Source organism: Plecotus auritus (assembly GCF_963455305.1).
Source record: "Plecotus auritus genome assembly, chromosome: 13".
NCBI lineage: Eukaryota > Metazoa > Chordata > Mammalia > Chiroptera > Vespertilionidae > Plecotus > Plecotus auritus.
The window spans coordinates 16,386,996-16,404,310 of NC_137779.1; the positions used below are offsets into that span (position 1 = coordinate 16,386,996).

Consider the following 17,315-nt stretch of genomic DNA (forward strand, 5'->3'; position numbering starts at 1 on the left):
CCTCCAGGTTGTGTGCTGGGCTGGTCACAATGGTCATTTCCAGAGGAGACACTCATGACAACATTGATGACTGGTGGGGCAGACCGGGAGCTTAAAGCCCCATGTAAGACACCGCCATTGCATCAGCTGGGACACTGGGCCAGTGCATTAGCCGGATGCAATTTCTCAATGTGAAATAGGCAGTACCTGCCCCAGTGGTGACATACACGTAAGTCTTAGCGTGCCACATACTCCGGCTTTGAAAGCAGGGGGACTGACTGAGTTGATGCTATAAAGATTTATCTGACATCATCCCTCAGGGGCCGCTAGGTGGTGCCCTAACCCCATGGTAGAGACCAGCGTGAGCCTGGGCTCCCTTCTATCCCTCAGGGAGGACCAAGGAGCAGAGGTTTCTTCGCTCACCAAATGCCAGCTTGCTTTCCGCTGCCGCTGCCCACGGGTCAGGGTAAGAGAGGGTGGGGTGGGAATCTTGCTCCTCCCTGGCACTTTGAGGTCTTCCCTCCCCCAGCCTCACCACTCACTAGCTTTCAGCCTGTTTCGTCATCTAGAAAATAGTAACAACATTACCTCCCTCAGAGGACAGGTGTGAAGGGAGGCAAATGGATATACAACACTGCCCGCCCTCGAAGAGCTTGTCTGGTGAGGAGATGAGATAGGAATAGGAACATGTTTACAAACGACACAGCACAAGAGAAAACACGCAATCATAGTGACTCACGGAGTCCAGCCCTGAAGGGATGGGGCTGGCAGGAGGTGGTCCCGCTGCAGGGATAGGTGTGAAAGGCACGCGCAGGAAGAATGGTAGGACTTGGGCTGCCAGGTGGCTAAGGTCGTGGGGGGAGCAGGAGAGGGAGGCAGTTAAGATGATGCTTACCAAGCCCCACGTGCAAGGCGGGGACTGGGACATGAGCAGGGCACCGGCTCATGCCAGCAGGTAAGGGTGGCACGGAGGAGAGGCCAGCGTGGGAACTCAGGGCCCGGCCTCACAAACGACCACTTGGGCTGGAGGTGGGTGTTTGGGGAAACACCTGGGACCTGACCTTCCGCAGTCTCCCGGGTCCCAGCCCCGCCTCCAGCTCTGGGCGCTGGCTGTTCCCAGAGGCCTGGTCCCCGCCTTCTCCCTGGGCCTCAGCATTCACCGGGGGCTAATGCAGGAGCGTTACATTAATTAGTTATTCATTTAATTTAACTTCACATTTGGTCTCAATTAAGCTTAAAGTGTTCTTCCTTATAGATGTTACAATAGCACTTGTAATTAAAAAGCAATAACTCTTCGCATTTCTCCTTTAGCGATCCACTGGGAGGCTGGGCTAGCAGGGGGCAGGGGGAGGGAGGCGGCGGTGGAAAGGAAAGGAAGACGCTCTGGGTAGATGCGAGCTCGCGGAGGCTGCCACTGAAACGGAACTTGCGGGAAGGAAATTCTTCACGTGCCCAGAGTGTGGGAGTGGGAACCGCCAAACTGGGGAGCGATACTGGAGAGAAAGGGGTGCACTTTGTATAACGAGGAGGATGGGGCCACGTATTGGTGGGAGGCAGAGCGGTGCCCCTCCCCCAAGCGGTCTTACCCTAACTCCCAGAACCAGTGAACCCATTGTCTTAGGTGGCAGATGTGAGGTGGGGAGGCCACCCTGTGTTATCAGGGCGGGCCCAAGGTAATCCCACGGCTCCTTAGAAACCAAAGAGGGAAGCCAAAACCGGTTTGGCTCAGTGGATAGAGCGTCGGCCTGCGGACTGAAAGATCCCAGGTTCGATTCCTGTCAAGGGCATGTAACTTGGTTGTGGGCACATCCCCAGTAGGAGGTATGCAAGAGGCAGCTGATCGATGTTTCTCTCTCATCGATGTTTCTGACCATCTATCCCTCTTCCTTCCTCTCTGTAAAAAATCAATAAAATATATTAAAAAAAAAAAAAAAGAAAGAAACCAAAGAGGGAAGCAAGCGTCCTGTGTCAGATAAGAAGATGCTGGCTTTGAAGAAACAGGAAGGGTGCATCCCCCAAGGAATGGGAATGTGGGCAGCCTCTGGAAGCTAGAAAAGGCAAGGAAGCGGGATTCACCTCTAGGGCCTCCAAAATCTTTATTTTAGCCTCGTGGAACCCAGATTTCTGGCCTCCAGAGCTGTAAGATAATAAATCTGTATTGTTCTGAACCACAAAGGTTGTTGAAATCGGTTCCAGCAGCAATAGGAAACTATTATGTGTTCTTCGTGTAAAACGAAGGCAATATCAATTTGAAGACAGGAAAACTGAAGAAGTCCCCAAAGATTAAAAACAGTGGAGGGGTGTCCAGGCAGTATTTAGGTACCACATACGTGATACTTGTCACTCCTCCGAGTTCTCTGAAGGCAGGAACTGGGCTATGTGCATTGCACATCCTTAGAATACCCAACAGGATGATGAAAACCAGGAAAAGGAACTTTATCCTTCTGTCCATGGTGTTGGGCACTGGTTTTGATCCCTGCTGTCATTTCTTAGGTCCCAGGAAACTGAGACAAGGGTGCGTGTTGGGGTGGGATTTGGAAACATTTTTTCTTCCCTTGAGCTACCATGATCTGCTTGAGACAGAGATGAAGAAACAAGCACATTCGTGGCTTGTGGCTTTGATTCTCCCATTGGCATCTCTGAAAACGAACAAGTATCATTTTGCAGGTGGACCGCCTAAGACAGTGGTCGGCAAACTCATTAGTCAACAGAGCCAAATATCAATAGAACAACGATTGAAATTTCTTTTGAGAGCCAAATTTTTTAAACTTAAACTTCTTCTAACGCCACTTCTTCAAAATAGACTCACCCAGGCTGTGGTAGTTTGTGGAAGAGCCACACTCAAGGGGCCAAAGAGCCGCATGTGGCTCGCGAGCCACAATTTGCCGACCCCTGGCCTAAGAGAGAGGTTGCTGTGCAAGTCCTTCTGACAACTCAGTCTAGGAGCTGTCCGCTATTTAATGTATCGCTAAGCAAGAAGGAAGTCAAGGACTAACAGAGCAAAGACCCGCCCCAAACCCATGTGATCAGTGAACTTGTCTCTGAGGCCCCACGTGGTGTTTAGCTGCTTTGCCTGGATTCCTAGCCAATCTCTAAGGTTCTAGATTTTTCATTAGACTCGGTGGCTTCTCCTCGGTATTTCTGTCAATGGAATTTGCATCTCCTGACCTTAGCTCCTCCTTTCTCTTTATTTTCATTTTATGGAGTAAGTAGTCTGTAGACATTAAGAGCTTGGCTGGAGTCAAACTGCCTGCCTCCTATTGAACCCCTTGCTAAGTGGCCTCAAGCAAAGCACCTCCCCACCCTGGGCCTGCTCCCCATCTGTGAAATGGGGACATTAAGAGTGCCTACGTCATGGGGTTGCTATGATGGTTACAGAATACTTACAAAGCACTTAGAGAAATGCCTAGCACATGTTTGCTAAGCATAATACAAACTGTAACTTCCGCATATGAAAAATGGAATATTCCCAAATATTGGTATGGAAATAGAGATCAGGGATTGAACTCCATGAACTATAAACCTCTTCCAATCCTGGGTTTTATGCCCGTGAGAGGATAATCAGCTTTTTTTTTTTTCGAAATTCACTCCCATGTGGTTCTGGTTCCCACATCTGGAAACTTGCTCCTCCATAAGTAACAACAGCCACATACTTAAAGATTTAGGCCAAGAAGTTATGATTAAATGCTTAGGAATTCTTTAATGAAACTTTTATCATTTGTTGGATATGGATTAGGGAAACGGTGGGTACACGTAGCTAAGAAACAGTATTAACCAATGGAAAAATAAGGCGTTTTGAAACCCAAAAGTGATCTTCAAACTAACCGAGAAATGAGGTATGGGGGATCCTGGCATCAAGTTTGAGCCTCTCTAGCCGTAACTCTCTGCCTATCTCTCACGTCAAATGGCAGCAGGTTTCTTTACACATTGAATTAAAGTCAAAGTAAAACAAAAACACTTCAACTGTGGCAGCAATGACATAGTTTATTTAAAAAAAGTTTGTCTTAGAGAACACAACGAGAAATGGAGGACTTTATGTTAGAATAAAAATATTTAAAAGTGCCCTGGCTGGGTTGGCTCAATGGATAGAGCGTCAGCCTGCGGACTGAAGGGTCCTGGGTTCAATTCCGGCCAAGGGCACATGCCTGGGTTGTGGGCTCGGTCCCCAGTGGGGGGGGGGGTGCGTGCAGGAGGCAACCAATCAATTATTCTCTCTCAGCATTGATGTTTCTATCTCTCTCTCCCTCTCCCTTCCTCTCTGAAATCAATAAAATATGTTAAAAAATATTTAAAAGTAATTTGGGTGCCTTCCTCCCGGGACAGAGTTAGGAAGACTGTCTAGATGCCTCAGAGCCCAGTTCTCAGATTAGCTCACTCTACCAGGACCGATGCTATATACCCAACAGCAATGCGAAGTGTTGAATGCAGGGCAGTTGGAGTGTGCGCAGCAGGAGTGGATAGCTGTGCAGACCCTAGTAACTGAACATTGGTACAACAATTTTGATGACTTTTTAAATTAAATATCTGATATCGTGCATCAGTAGAGAATGTTAGCTTGACTTTCATTTTTGTGAGAAATTTAAGGAACTTGTCAAGAAATTACCTAGGGCTTTTTACTGGCTTGAGATTTCTAAAACACAACACACACAGCGCCACCTAGCGGAGAGGACCAATGTCTGCACTGTGGGGGAAAGGGGATGTTCTGCTAACTTAGCTTCTGTCTGGACACAATTTTAAAAGGCTATGAAATATAGCCTGTTCTCTTATACAGAAGCCCTGATTTGCTCTCCTTCTCCACCTTACAAACAGTAGGGATCACCGCAGTCTCTTTGCCACGGGATCCGTCTGGGTAGGGAATGGTATAGCAACACCTGCTCCATGGCCATTGATCAAAACATGGTGACCAGGGACACTAAGATAACTTCTGCTTTATCTAAGGAATGACCTCCAGGGAGGCCATATGCTCAGGCGGTGCCATATCAGACATTGCCGGTAGGGGTGCCCATGTAGAACGCTCCATGAAATTCATTTTGTGCCTTCCCAGCCTTTTACTTCTTATCCCAACCCAGTGTACTTTTGGGAGGTGGTTGAATACGGGTGCTTTCAGTATGAAGGTGGAAAGTAGTCTGTCATTCATTTCACTATAGCCGGTAGCTACGGACAGGATCTATAGAAGGCAGGCTGAGCTAAAGAAAATATACTTGGTTCCGAGTATGATTTTTTGCCCTTCACACACAGCCTGCCATTTACATCTGTGAAAATAACAACTGGATGGGAAGGAATTCCATTTCCAACCTTAACACATTTTCCTCCACATAATTAGTCACCCAAAACTTTGTAACCATTTATCCATTGATCTAAAGGTTGGACAACTTTGCTGGGGAATAAGAAAGATGGAAACCTACAAGTTTTCCCAGACTTGCTTTTTCAACAAGTCTCTCGGGAGAAGGTGCCAAGTGGCAGCCTGTGCTGTTGGGAGTCACTGGGCTGGCTCAGCAACTCCGCACGGACTCGCCAGAAACTGCGGGGCTTCAGTGGAATGTCCGAAGGAGCCACCCTGCCCCACTTCCCTCAACATTTCCACATCCACATCCTCCTTTTCCCTTCAATCTGCTGGGGGGAGGGGGGAGGAGATGTTTGTTTCTTTTTTTCTTTTCTTACCTAAGGACTCTAGGCCAGAAGGAAACGATTTCCTTTGAAACTGTCTTTGGCCAAGTTATATCTGCAGTTTTTCCAGACTGAATACGATAGAGACCGGTCAAGGGCAGGGATGCTGCGCCTGGTCCTCACCAGCCCATGACCCCCAAAGTCACCAGTTCTCTCCACTCTTAGTTTAGAGCTGAACGCCGCTGGGTGGCAGGGCTGGGTGACAACAGGATCCAGGAGGGAAGGCAGAGGAGTGGCCCTGACTGCCTCCTCTCAGTCCAAGCCCACAGAGCTCAGCTGTTTTCAGTCCAACATGGGCCTGGAGAGGGGGATGGGGGAGAGCACACCTGTGTGCACGCTGGGCACTGTGTGAAGTTGGGCACGTTCCTTAACCTCTTTACGCCTTTATTTTTGCTACTTTAAATTGGGGGCGATAATAGATTGCTGTAAAAATTAAGTAAATTCAGTTTCAAAGGAACTGGTGTACTGCTGGCGTATAGCATGTACCCAGTCAACATTCTCTTCCCAATTTGTTTTTTGATTCTTAACTTTAAGCCGAGAGATTCTTCTTCAAATGGCTCTAGGGGAGGGGTGGGCAAACTTTTTGACTTGAGGGCCACAATGGGTTCTTAAACTGGACCGGAGGGCTGGAACAAAAGCATGGATGGAGTGTTTGTGTGAACTAATATAAATTCAAAGTAAACATCATTACATAAAAGGGTACGGTCTTTTTTTTTTATTTCAATAGTTTTATTCATTTCAAACATTTTAACAAGAAGAATGTAAACACTAATTATTATAATTTGAAACTTCAAAAAATGGAGGAATCATAGCACAATAACATACCTTATATTGAAGATGGCAAAGGCAAAATAAAATTGCCTAACAAAGGAAAGGTACAAAAGCCTTTCAAATTAAACTTAAATAAAATAATTTAAAACGAAAACAAATAGAAAAGAACAAAATGTGTAAACAGTAAATTAAACATTTTCTTTAGTGCAACTTCCAAATTATGCCCGGGACGTAGATGTAGATGGCAATGTAGACTGGGTTGAAAGGTTTTTGGTCTTTAAAACATCAACTTCAGTGGGAACAGTGTTGTTGGTCTCCTTTTTAGCTAATGCTCTGATACTGTGCTCTCCAGGGGCGTGTCTCCCTACATCACCACGATAATGTGTCTACGCATTCCCCGGGTGATGTCGGGGGACGCGTCCGCGGGCATTACAAGGAGCCTCTGGAAGACTGAGAGGTTGTTCCTTCTACTGAATGGGCAGATATAAATCCGCCCACTCAGAAGAAGGAGCTGCGGCCGTGTTTCCCGATGTTGCCATGTTAACACTGCTGCTGGTGAAGGAGCGGAGGGGAGAGAGCAAGAGAACCCTCCGCTCTTTCGGCTCCGCGGGCCGGATAGAACAGCCGAACGGGCCGGATCCGGCCCGCGGGCCGTAGTTTGCCCACAACTGCTCTAGAGAGTCAGGATGAGACTCAAAGTGGAGCCAGCCAGGGTCCCTCTATTTAGTGACAAATTCCACTTGGCCTAGGAACTGAGACAGGTATGAAGTTATATCTGATCCTGGGAACACATTCCTCACCAGCTTCGGAGAAAGGGCTACGAAGATGAAACAAATGACAATAACCCCAAATGGACTCACTGGTGATTAAATAAGGCACACAAAGGCCACCAAGTCCTAGAAGAAAGAGGATCCAGAGATACACAGCAGCACGACAAATACTCAACACTTCCACACCCTTTCACTAATCCCCCATGTAAACCCGAAATGCACAAATACTAGATGCCGGGAGCTGTGGTGAGCTTGCAGCGAGAGCCAGTCCTGGGTTGGTGTGTGGGCTCTCCTAGAGCGGAGGGAAGTGGCACCATTGCCTGGGAGTTCTGTGGCCAATAACAACACCTGAGTAGTTTGCCAACTCATCACAGTACACTCACCTTTTGAACGTTGGGTGCCTTTCCTTCCCACATGGCCCCAACCTTACAACTAAGGATTGTATGCGTTATCAAAAGGACCAGATTCTCTCATTTATTGGACAGCAGGAGCCAAGTGCGCCTTTTCCTGAAATCCCCTTACTGACGTCCTGGTTGAAATCTCCTCTAAGCGGATCAGTTACTATTTCCCTTAGAGAACAGATGGGAAACCTGGGTACAGGTGTTAAGAAGAGTGCAATATCCCTCTCAAGCTGGTCAGAATCTACCTCCAAAGAGACAATTTAAAAAAATATACATTTTTTTTTATTGATTTCAGAGAGGAAGGGAGAGGGAGAGAGAGATAGAAACATTAATGAGAGAGAATCACTGATTGGTCACCTCCCGCACGCCGGGAATCAAACCGTGACCTTTCTGCTCATAGGTCGATGCTCAACCAGCAGCCCCGTGTCTGGAAGCCAGGACTCAAGGGATCTGTCTTAGCAATGAATGGATTTCCCCCGATCTTCAGGCACGAAGGCTGTCAAAACAAGGCTCTCCAACTAGTGCCCTTCCTCTCACGAGTAACCTCCAAGTGAGGGAGAGGACGGGTCTTAGTTTTCGTGAGCAGCGCTCAGTAGGACCTCAGTGGTTTGGCATAGATTGGCTCCAGGATGTGGTGAGTTAGAACCAAGAAGAGAGCTCCGAGGAAGACAGCAGTGAGGCAAGCCAGCAGGATGTAGCGACCAATGAAGAAGGCATCCACAATCTGGAGAAAGAAACATCACAAATGAAGTTACTATCACTTCAGCACCAGCTGTGCGCGTCTGAAATTGTTGATGAATGGGCCCAGAGCCTGTTCGTATTTGTGCCTTCCAGTAACATCCTGCCCTGGGTCTCCTCTGTAAATGGTCAAGAAAGAACATTTTCTTAACGACCTGAGCCGGAGGTGCAAGATAAAGAAAGAATGAATGAGGCACAGGAAACAAATGGCTTGATTTAGGAGATTTGTAAACACCGTGAAGACCCTGGACAAGTTCTTTATGTTCTGGAATCATATGTTATGTTATCTGAAAGCATTTCTGAGATGCTTGCTTGGTCTTAGAAAGGCTCATTTTGTTAACTTTTTATTAGAGAGAATTTTAAACATGCATATAAATGTGATAGCATAATAAATCCCATGTACCCCAAATCCTAACCCCAAAAATAACCCATTGCCAATTGTGGAGGGTTCATTTTCAAAATGAAAAGGTGGCTCTTTAAAACTTTCATCTGAAGCGTTCTGAACTCTAACATTCATACCCAGCATTCCAAGGGTTAGGGAGAATGGCCATTTACCTGGGATACTAAAGCACTAAGACGATAGGTGGATCATGTCCCCCAATCAAACAGTTGGCTGCTTGGCAACCAGTCATACTTGAGGCCCCAAAGCTGTTAGTCTTTGGTGATAAAAGCCTATAGTTAGTGTTAGGTACCCACTGGTCTGCTGTCTGCTGCCAGCACTCTACTCTCTCCAGATCCAAATGGTGGGGTTTAAGTTTGGGCAGGAAAAAAGAAATTTAATCTATAGACGTAATGGAACAGCTACACAAACCAAGAGACTGGGTAACTTCACAGATTCCAGAAGCTTTGAGAAGCCAGTACCTCGTAGAGAATCCCAAATATTTAAAAGGTGACTGAGGTGCACAGAACAACAGTGCAAGAATGTCCACATATTATTTTCAAAAATTGGGGATGTGTTAGATTACATGGCAAAGCAGAATTAAGGTTGTAAGTGGAACCAAGCTTGCTGATGAGCTCACCTCAAAACAGAGAGGCTAGTCTGGCTGACAGGCGGGCCCAGTGTAATCAGAGGGTCCTCAAAAGTACAGGAGGGAAGCCAAGTCAGAGAGGTGTTACCTTCCTGACTCTGAAGAGGGAGCGAAAGACCCCCAGTCAAGGGTAACCCCCCGAAGATGGAAAGGGCAAAAGCACAGTCTTTCCTAGAACCTCTAGCCAGGGATTCAGCCCTTTCAACCCCTTGGCATTACCCCAGTGCGACGGATTTTGAACTTCTAGCTCACTTTTAAGATAACACATTTGTGTTGAAAGCCACTGAGTTTGTGGTCATTTGTTACAGCAGCCGCCGGACAGTGACAGTACAGGGGCCACCCACCAAGCACCTGTCAAGTCCAAATACTGCTATGATCGCTGAGACCCAAAGACAACACGAAGAAAGGGCTGCTCCAGAGACACCCCCACAGCCAATGCAGACAAAGGTCAGTTTGATCAAACAGCTTTAACACAACTTTGACCTTGGCTCCAGTATGAACAAGTCTCCTGCGGGCTACATGTTTGCTCGTTCGACACGTTTCACTTTTTAATTAGCCAATTAGCAGGCCCTGGGTGGAGAAGGCCCAGGTCATGTATTATTGATAGGTATTGAGCCAGGCTGCTGCCGGACCGGTTCTCAGAGCCCGAAAATGAGAACTCCAGTCCGCTGGCCATGCTGATGAACATCTTCTGCTCCAATCCCGTACTCCTCTCCCGGGTCTGCAGGTCACATGAGAGGACAGAGGGACTGACTGTGAACAGTGTTTGCTCTGTGCCCTTCTCCCAACCTTGGTATCTGCAGCCCCTTTAAGTCAGGCAAGCCGAGGTGGGAGCTATCCCAGCTCACACACGGTACTCACACCAGTAGAGTGGTTTTAAACGCTGACCCAAAGAACCTAGCACGGATGGAAATAATTCCTTAAATTATGTGGTATTATTTCCTGTGAGTTTTCGGAACAATTCTCCCCCCCTTTTTCCATGATTAGCCCTAGAGTTAGAAATATGTGCCCATTTTGGTTCAGAATTATGTAATTTTGTGTACTGTTGTAAAGTGTCAAAAAAGTTTATGAACTCTCTGTGATGGCCCCTAATAGTCTTGAGTCCCCAACAATGAAAGTTTTGAAGACAGAGCTCAGTTTCAATCCTTGCTCTGACTCCTTCTACATATGTCTGACCTTGGGCAAGTACTTTTACCTCTTACAGCCTCAGTGTCCTTATCTATAAAGTGTGGATAACAACAGTACCTACTTCACGCTACTTCGGGTCATCTAGAGGTTTAAATGAGACCATGCAGCAGGACCTTGCACACAGTAATCCCTTAAAAATGTTAGCTATTGTTACCATTCCTGCCTGAGAAGTTACAGTGGAGGTGGAAAGAAGCTGATAGAAGGAATAATGGGACATAAGAAGTCAATACCATTAAGATGGTAGGGGTCTGAGAGCAGCTGGGCACGAAGAAGCCAGGACCCCAACCAGGAATGAACCAGAAGGAGGAGTGTCCAGGGACGGGCTATGAGGAAGATGGCAGAAATCCACTCGGAGAGGTGGTGCGGGCAGGCGCGGTTCCAGCAATGAGGACCAAAGGAACGCCCAGAAGACTGAGTGGTGAACTCATCTATTGGAACAGCTTCCTCACTACTCTTCTCTATGAAAAGTATATTTTCACGTCAGAAATGGGAAATTCAAACACAAGGAGGCAGAAAAGCATGCCGCTCAGCACCTTGGGCCCTGCAGAAGGTTAGGCCCAGGATCTGAGTTTCTGAGCCCAGGCCACCTGAAAGGGACACTGTGACGTCAGGAGCAGGTCTACTATTCCTGTTCTTAATTCACTTTTCCTCTCCCTGCCCCACAGTAGGAGGTGCGCATTCATCTTGATGGGGACTCAGAATACGATTCTATTCCTGGGTGAAGGGGCGGGGATCTAAACCTCCCCCGAGCTTTCCTCATCCCCGCTTTAACTTTACAAATCTTCTAACACAGCTCAGCCCACCTGACATCAGGGAACACCACAGGGCAGGAGTGAGGTCCAGGCTAAGAGGAACAAGAGTTACAACTGGGGAGGCAAAATAAAAGCAATAGTTTTACCTTCACCTCGACCTCTGGGGCTGGGGTTTCACTGGCTCGGGGGAAGAGCAACAGGACTGCCGTGACGAGCAGAGCACCGAGGAATACCAAAACCACGGAGAACCTGGGGTCAAAGGGCAAGTGTTAGAGCACTGCTTACAGTTTCCTCGCTGCTGGTCAGGCCCGGTGGGCTCTTCCCCGGGGCCAGTCTTCTATGTTTCAGCCCATTAACAAAGCCCAGGGACTGGCTGTCCACGCAGCCTGTAAATTTAGAAATGTTTTCATCCCAAAGCCCTCTTCCTTGACAGTACCAGCGGGATGCATCCTGTTCATGCCCAGTCATCCCAAGCTTCTAAGAATGGGAATTGGGAATTTTCCTTTTTGCCTCTGTGGAGTCATGATCACAAAAAACCAAAGCGGCCCCTCCCTCACCCCTACTTCCGTGTTTGTTTTTAGACCAGAACACTTGAGTAAAGTATGTGACTCGCTGCTTTACACGGACACTGGCCAGAGAGCACAAAGCTATAGTGTTGTTGTGTCAGCTAATGGCCTCTGTCCTGAGGCTGGTGCTCCATGGAGAACCAGTCGTTATCAGGGCCCCGGGGCCCAGGTCTAGAGCTTAGGGACTGGACCAAGCATCGGCCACAGGCTGAACAATGAAGAAACTCACACATGCACAACCCCAACACTTGGTGCCTATGGTACAAGGTTAAAATGTGCCAATAATTACCGAAAGGGTCTTCTGAATTCTAAATGTGTTATGAGCACCAGCGATTTTGCTAATTGTTTTACCGTGGATTCCCAGGGGGAGAGAGCGCCTTACCTGGTTGCACCGGAGGCTCTGGACAACACCACACACAGCAGCAGCGCCAGCACCCAGACCAGAGCTAAGACGAACACGCCAGTGCCCACGCCGAGCACAGTGCCGGCCACCTGTGGGGAGAGGAAGCCTGAGCCCTGCACTCACCCCACCCAGCCCTGGGCCAGCGCGGGACCAGGTGTCCTCTCAGCCCCCAGCCTGCCCACCTTCTGCGCACTCCTGGGGTACATGAAAGCACTCAGCCAAATACAGAAAGTCCAAACTCATAATATAAAAATATGTCTATATGCATATGTACATATGTATAAGTAGGAGTAAGTCCAACAAAAGATGTATAGGATTTTTATAACAAAACTTACAAAATTTTATTCAAAGATTTTTTTTTTTAAAGACCTGAATAGAAAAATAAAACAGACCCAAATAGAGACATAACCCATGTTCCTATTTGGGATGGTTCAACTTTAATAGATCTTAATTTTCCTTAATCTATCAATTCAATGCCATTCCCACCAAAAAATCTCAAAATAATATTTTTTTTGTGTGTGTGGAACTTGAAAACCGATCCTCAATTCATATGGAAGAGCAAAAGCCCAAGAATAGCAAAAACAATTTTAAGAACTAGGATGGAAACTCGCCTTTCTTGTTACCAACTGCCACAAGACACATTATAAAACCAAGGTAATTAAAACAGTGTGATGGTGGCGTAAAGACACATGGACCCGCAGAATAAGATAGAGAACCCAGAGCCAGATCCAGGCATTTATGAGAGCTTTGTTCAGGACAGAGCTGGCTTTATGATTCAGTGGATTTCATAGATGGTGTTGGGACAAATGATTATCCAATCAGAAAATAATAAAATTAGATCTCTACTTTAAATCATACACAGAAACCAATTTTAAATGGAAAGTAATTCATTATAAAACAGCATATGTTTAAATATACAAATGTTCGGGCTGACTACCCTAGAATACATAATGAAGTACAGCAGTCAGATGCTTGCACCTAAACTTAGAATCACCATGAACGGAAAAGTACAAAATGCAGGCTGATGCAGGTGCGTTGGATGGCAGCTCAAATACCACGAGCTGGGCTGCCTTCAGTTATGTGAATTTTCTAGAGTGATGAACAACTCTTGTTAAAGTTCCAAACCACAAATAAGTATAATTTCCCCTTGATTTACATTAGGGTTGCATTCCTGGAAATTTTAACTATGTTCAACTCTGCCAAAAAATACATTATGTTTGTACAAAAAATAAAGTTAGATTTAGGCTCAGATTATAAATGAGTATCCTGTGGTACACTCCGGAGTTGTACAGGATGCAGGACAGTTTTTCACAGTAAGGGCTGTTTGTGCATCGCAGAATATCGAACAGCTCGGGCCCTGCTCTGTAAACCCCCAAAGTCACAATAATACGCAAATAGGCCCCCATACATTCCAAAATGACCAAGGAGAAGTACCACCCCTTTGGAGAATCACTGTTCTGGAAAAACTCATGCACAAAGAGACATGTGCAAGGATGTTAGTTTATAGTACCAAAACATCTGGAAAAACCTAAATGTCCATCAATAAGAGAATGGATGCAATATTACATACTCATACCGAACATGAAATGAATAAACTTGATCTATCTGTATTGAGATAAATACACTGAGTGGCCAGACTATTATGATCTCTGAACGCATAATAATCTGGCCACTCTGTGTGTGTGTGTGTGTGTGTGTGTGTATGAGGCCCGGTGCATGAATTCGTGCATGGGTGGGGTCCGGCCAGCCTGGCCAGGGGGAGGGGACATGGGCAGTTGGCCTGCCTGCCTGCTGGTCGAACTCCTGGTCGAGGGGACAATTTGCATATTAGCCTTTTATTATATAGGACAGGGGTCCTCAAACTACGGCCCGCGGGCCACATGCGGCCCGCTGAGGACATTTATCCGGCCCGCCGGGTGCCGCTGCCTGTCCTGCTTAGCAGCCAATTTGTCCCGGGCCCGCAGTGCGCATAGGAATTTGTTCATAGTTTTTTTTTTTAAGCTATAGTCCGGCCCTCCAACGGTCTGAGGGACAGTGAACTGGCCCCCTGTTTAAAAAGTTTGAGGACCTCTGATAGGATATACACTGAATGGCCAGATTATTATGCGTTCAGACATCATAATAATCTGGCCACTCAGTGTATATCTCAGAAATAATGTTGAGTGACAAAAAGCAAGCTGCAAAATGAAGCCCATACTATAATAATACATGTATTTTTAAAATGTACAAAAAACTCAATAGCAATATTTTATGATATACTATATACTATGAAAGTATAAAAATATGGGCACAGATAATGCATAACAATTTCAGAAGAGTGTTTGCCTCTGGGGAGGGAGGGAAGAAGGGGGATGGGCCAGGAAATAGATCAAAAGGGATCTGAACTAAATCTGTGATGTTTTATTTCTTTAAAATATAAAACTTAAGCCGATGTGCCAAAATGTCAATGTTTATTTATCTAGTTGGTAGGGCATAGGTATTTGTTATACTACCCAGTGTAATACTATTTTGGATAATTTTCAAAAAATTTTTAATTTTTAAAAAGTTAACTGGAGGCAGGGTGCATATGAATTGAGATCAGAGAACAGAGATTGGTGACCAGTTGGGATACTATTGCAGTTCTCTAGTTAAGAGATGTTGAGGGCCAGAACTCTGTCTTTTAGCTGTGGAGATGGAAAGGAGTCTAGGAAGAAGGCATCAGAAACGAGGCAGGGTTTTTTTTTGTTTGTTTTTTTTTGTGTTTTTTTTTTGCTCAGCAAAAGAAAACATCAACAAAATGAAAAGACAACCCACTGAATGGGAAAAGATATTTGCCAATGACACATCTGATAAGGGGCTGATATCCAAAATTTATAAAGAACTCATGCAACTCAACAAATAACAAACAAATAATCCAAATTAAAATGGGCAAAGGACCTGAATAGATAATTCTCCAGAGATGATATACAGGTGACATATAGACATATGAAAAGATGCTCAATATCACTAATCATCAGAGAAATGCAAATTAAAACCACAATGAGATACCGCCTCACAACTGTAAGAATGGCTATCATCACTAAAACAACGAGCACCAAGTGGTAGCAAAGATGTGGAGAAAAGGGAACCCTCGTGCACTGTTGGTGGGAATGCGGATTGGTGCAGCCACTATGGAAAACAGTATGAGCCCTAGCCAGTTTGGCTCAGTGGATAGGGCAATGGCCTGCGGACCAAAGGGTCCTGGGTTTGAATCCGGTCAAGGTCACGTACCTTGGTTGCAGGTTCCTCCCCAGCCCAGGCCGTGGTCAGGGCTCGTGCAAGAGGCAACCAATCGATGTGTTTTTCTCACCTGGATGTTTCTCTCTGTCTTTCCCTCTCTCTAAAAATCATTGGAAAAAATATCCTCCGGTGAGGATTAAAAAAAAAAAAAAAAAAAAAGAAAACAGTATGGAGGTTTCTCAAAAAAGTAAAAATGGAACTGCCTTATGACCCAATGATTCCACTTCTGGGTATATATTGGAAGAAACCTGAAACACTGATTTGAAAATATATACAACCCTATGATCATTGCAGCATTATTTACTATAGTTAAGCTATGGAAACAGCCCAAGTGCCCATCAGCAGATGAATGGATAAAAAAGTGGTGGTGCATATGTACAATGGAACACTACTCAGCTATAAAAAGGAAGAAAATCGTACCTTTTGCAACAACATGGATGAACCTGGTGAGTATTATGCTAAGTCAGTTAGAGAAAGACAAATACCATATGACTTCATTTATATGTGGAATCTAAGGAACAAAACAAACAAACAAAATAGAAACAGACTCACAGATACAAAGAACAGACTGATGGTTGCCAGAGGGGAGAGGAATTGGGTTACTGGCTGAAAAATGTGAAGGGATTGAGAAGTACAGATTGGTACTCACAAAAGAGTCATGGGGATGTAAAGTACAGCATAGGGAATCCAGTCAATAATATTGTCATAACGATGTATGGTGCCAACCAGGTACTGAAAATATCAGGGGGGAACAATTTGTAAAGTAGTGTATATGACTATCTAACACTATGCTGTACACCTGAAATTAATACAACAATGTTGAATGTAAATTCTAATTGAAAAAAATTTTTAATTAAGAAAAAATAAACGATGCAGGTTTCCTGCTTGGTTGGCTGAGTTCTTGATACTACCCTTAACAAGATACTAGTTAAGTTTAATTGCTGCTGTTTTGGATATTACACCCAAAAACCTGTAAGAATTGGACCAACTCGATCACCTAGAGATTCTAGGTCCTAGAATACAGGGCAAATGGGAATGGAAGCTGATCATTAGAAATACTGCCCATCAATCTCCACAAAATCTTAAAAGTTCAGGAGATACTGGGTTCAGTATATGGTCTGGCTTTCAAGTAATGAGATAAATATCCCCAAACTCTTATAAGAATGAAGTTCAACACTTTATACCCAAGCCGTACATTTTCTCACTGAGAGTGAAAAGCAAGGGCTGGATATAGCACAGAGTGCTATCGTGGGGAAGGAGTGAACATTCAGTCACTTTATCTCATTAATTCAGTGTGTTTTAAGGTGAATAATATATTATTTCCCACACTGGAATAGATACATTATTGAGTAAACTTTGATTAAAATAGTAAAAACAATAGTGTTTCACTTAATGTCCAGGGCTTTTTCAAACCTTCTTTGAGAACTGATGGTCTAGCCAACCTGGGTTCCAGAGGAAGTCCACTTACTGAACGTCTGTGGCATTTAAAGCAGGTAGATTGGAGATGGAATAAAATAACCTGTGTAGCCCTGGCCCGTTTGGTTCCATCGGTTGGGGCGTCCTCCCACACGCGGCAAGGTCAGCGCCCCACCTACCGCCCCGCCTCTTCCAGCCTCCTCTGGCCCAGCCTCCTCGGCCCAGCTCGCTAGTCTCCAGCCTCAGCCTTTCTCACCTCCGCCATCCTCTCCGCTGCAGGCGGCCCCACTCCTTACCTCCTCCCTCCCTCGGCTTCCCACACCTCGCAGTCCCACTGGTTTCAGCTTTGGTCTGCTCATAACGAATCACAAATGGCCT

The 17,315-nt window shown here is 45.6% G+C and overlaps 2 protein-coding genes across 3 annotated transcripts in view; one reads left to right on the forward strand and one right to left on the reverse strand.

Annotated features, from left to right (window-relative positions):
• The first annotated feature begins 369 nt into the window (after nt 1–369).
• The window catches only part of PKNOX2 (PBX/knotted 1 homeobox 2), a 309,668-nt gene continuing 292,722 nt past the window's right edge, over nt 370–17,315 (forward strand). Inside the window, exons 1-2 of one of the 2 annotated variants that reach the window (XM_080650408.1) lie at nt 370–445; nt 9,663–9,801. The gene's annotated coding sequence lies outside the window, so the exon portion shown is untranslated. The remainder of the gene's footprint in view (nt 446–9,662; nt 9,802–17,315) is intronic. The other variant, XM_080650409.1, reaches the window with a different exon arrangement.
• TMEM218 (transmembrane protein 218) lies at nt 6,337–17,270 on the reverse strand. The gene is made up of 4 exons (XM_080650415.1): nt 17,194–17,270; nt 12,243–12,352; nt 11,441–11,543; nt 6,337–8,312 (listed from the first exon to the last, which is right to left on the reverse strand). Exons 1-4 carry the CDS (start codon nt 17,200–17,202, stop codon nt 8,178–8,180), a joined length of 357 nt encoding a protein of 118 aa, XP_080506541.1. The 5' UTR covers nt 17,203–17,270; the 3' UTR covers nt 6,337–8,177.

Bases quoted from the DNA above. Each gene is read 5' to 3' on its own strand.
- TMEM218 (XM_080650415.1), bottom strand. The intron at 11,544-12,242 runs GTAAGGCGCTCT...CTTTGACCCCAG, and splicing joins AGAGCCTCCGGTGCAACCAG to GTTCTCCGTGGTTTTGGTAT. The intron at 8,313-11,440 runs GTAAAACTATTG...TTCTTTCTCCAG, and splicing joins CCCCAGAGGTCGAGGTGAAG to ATTGTGGATGCCTTCTTCAT.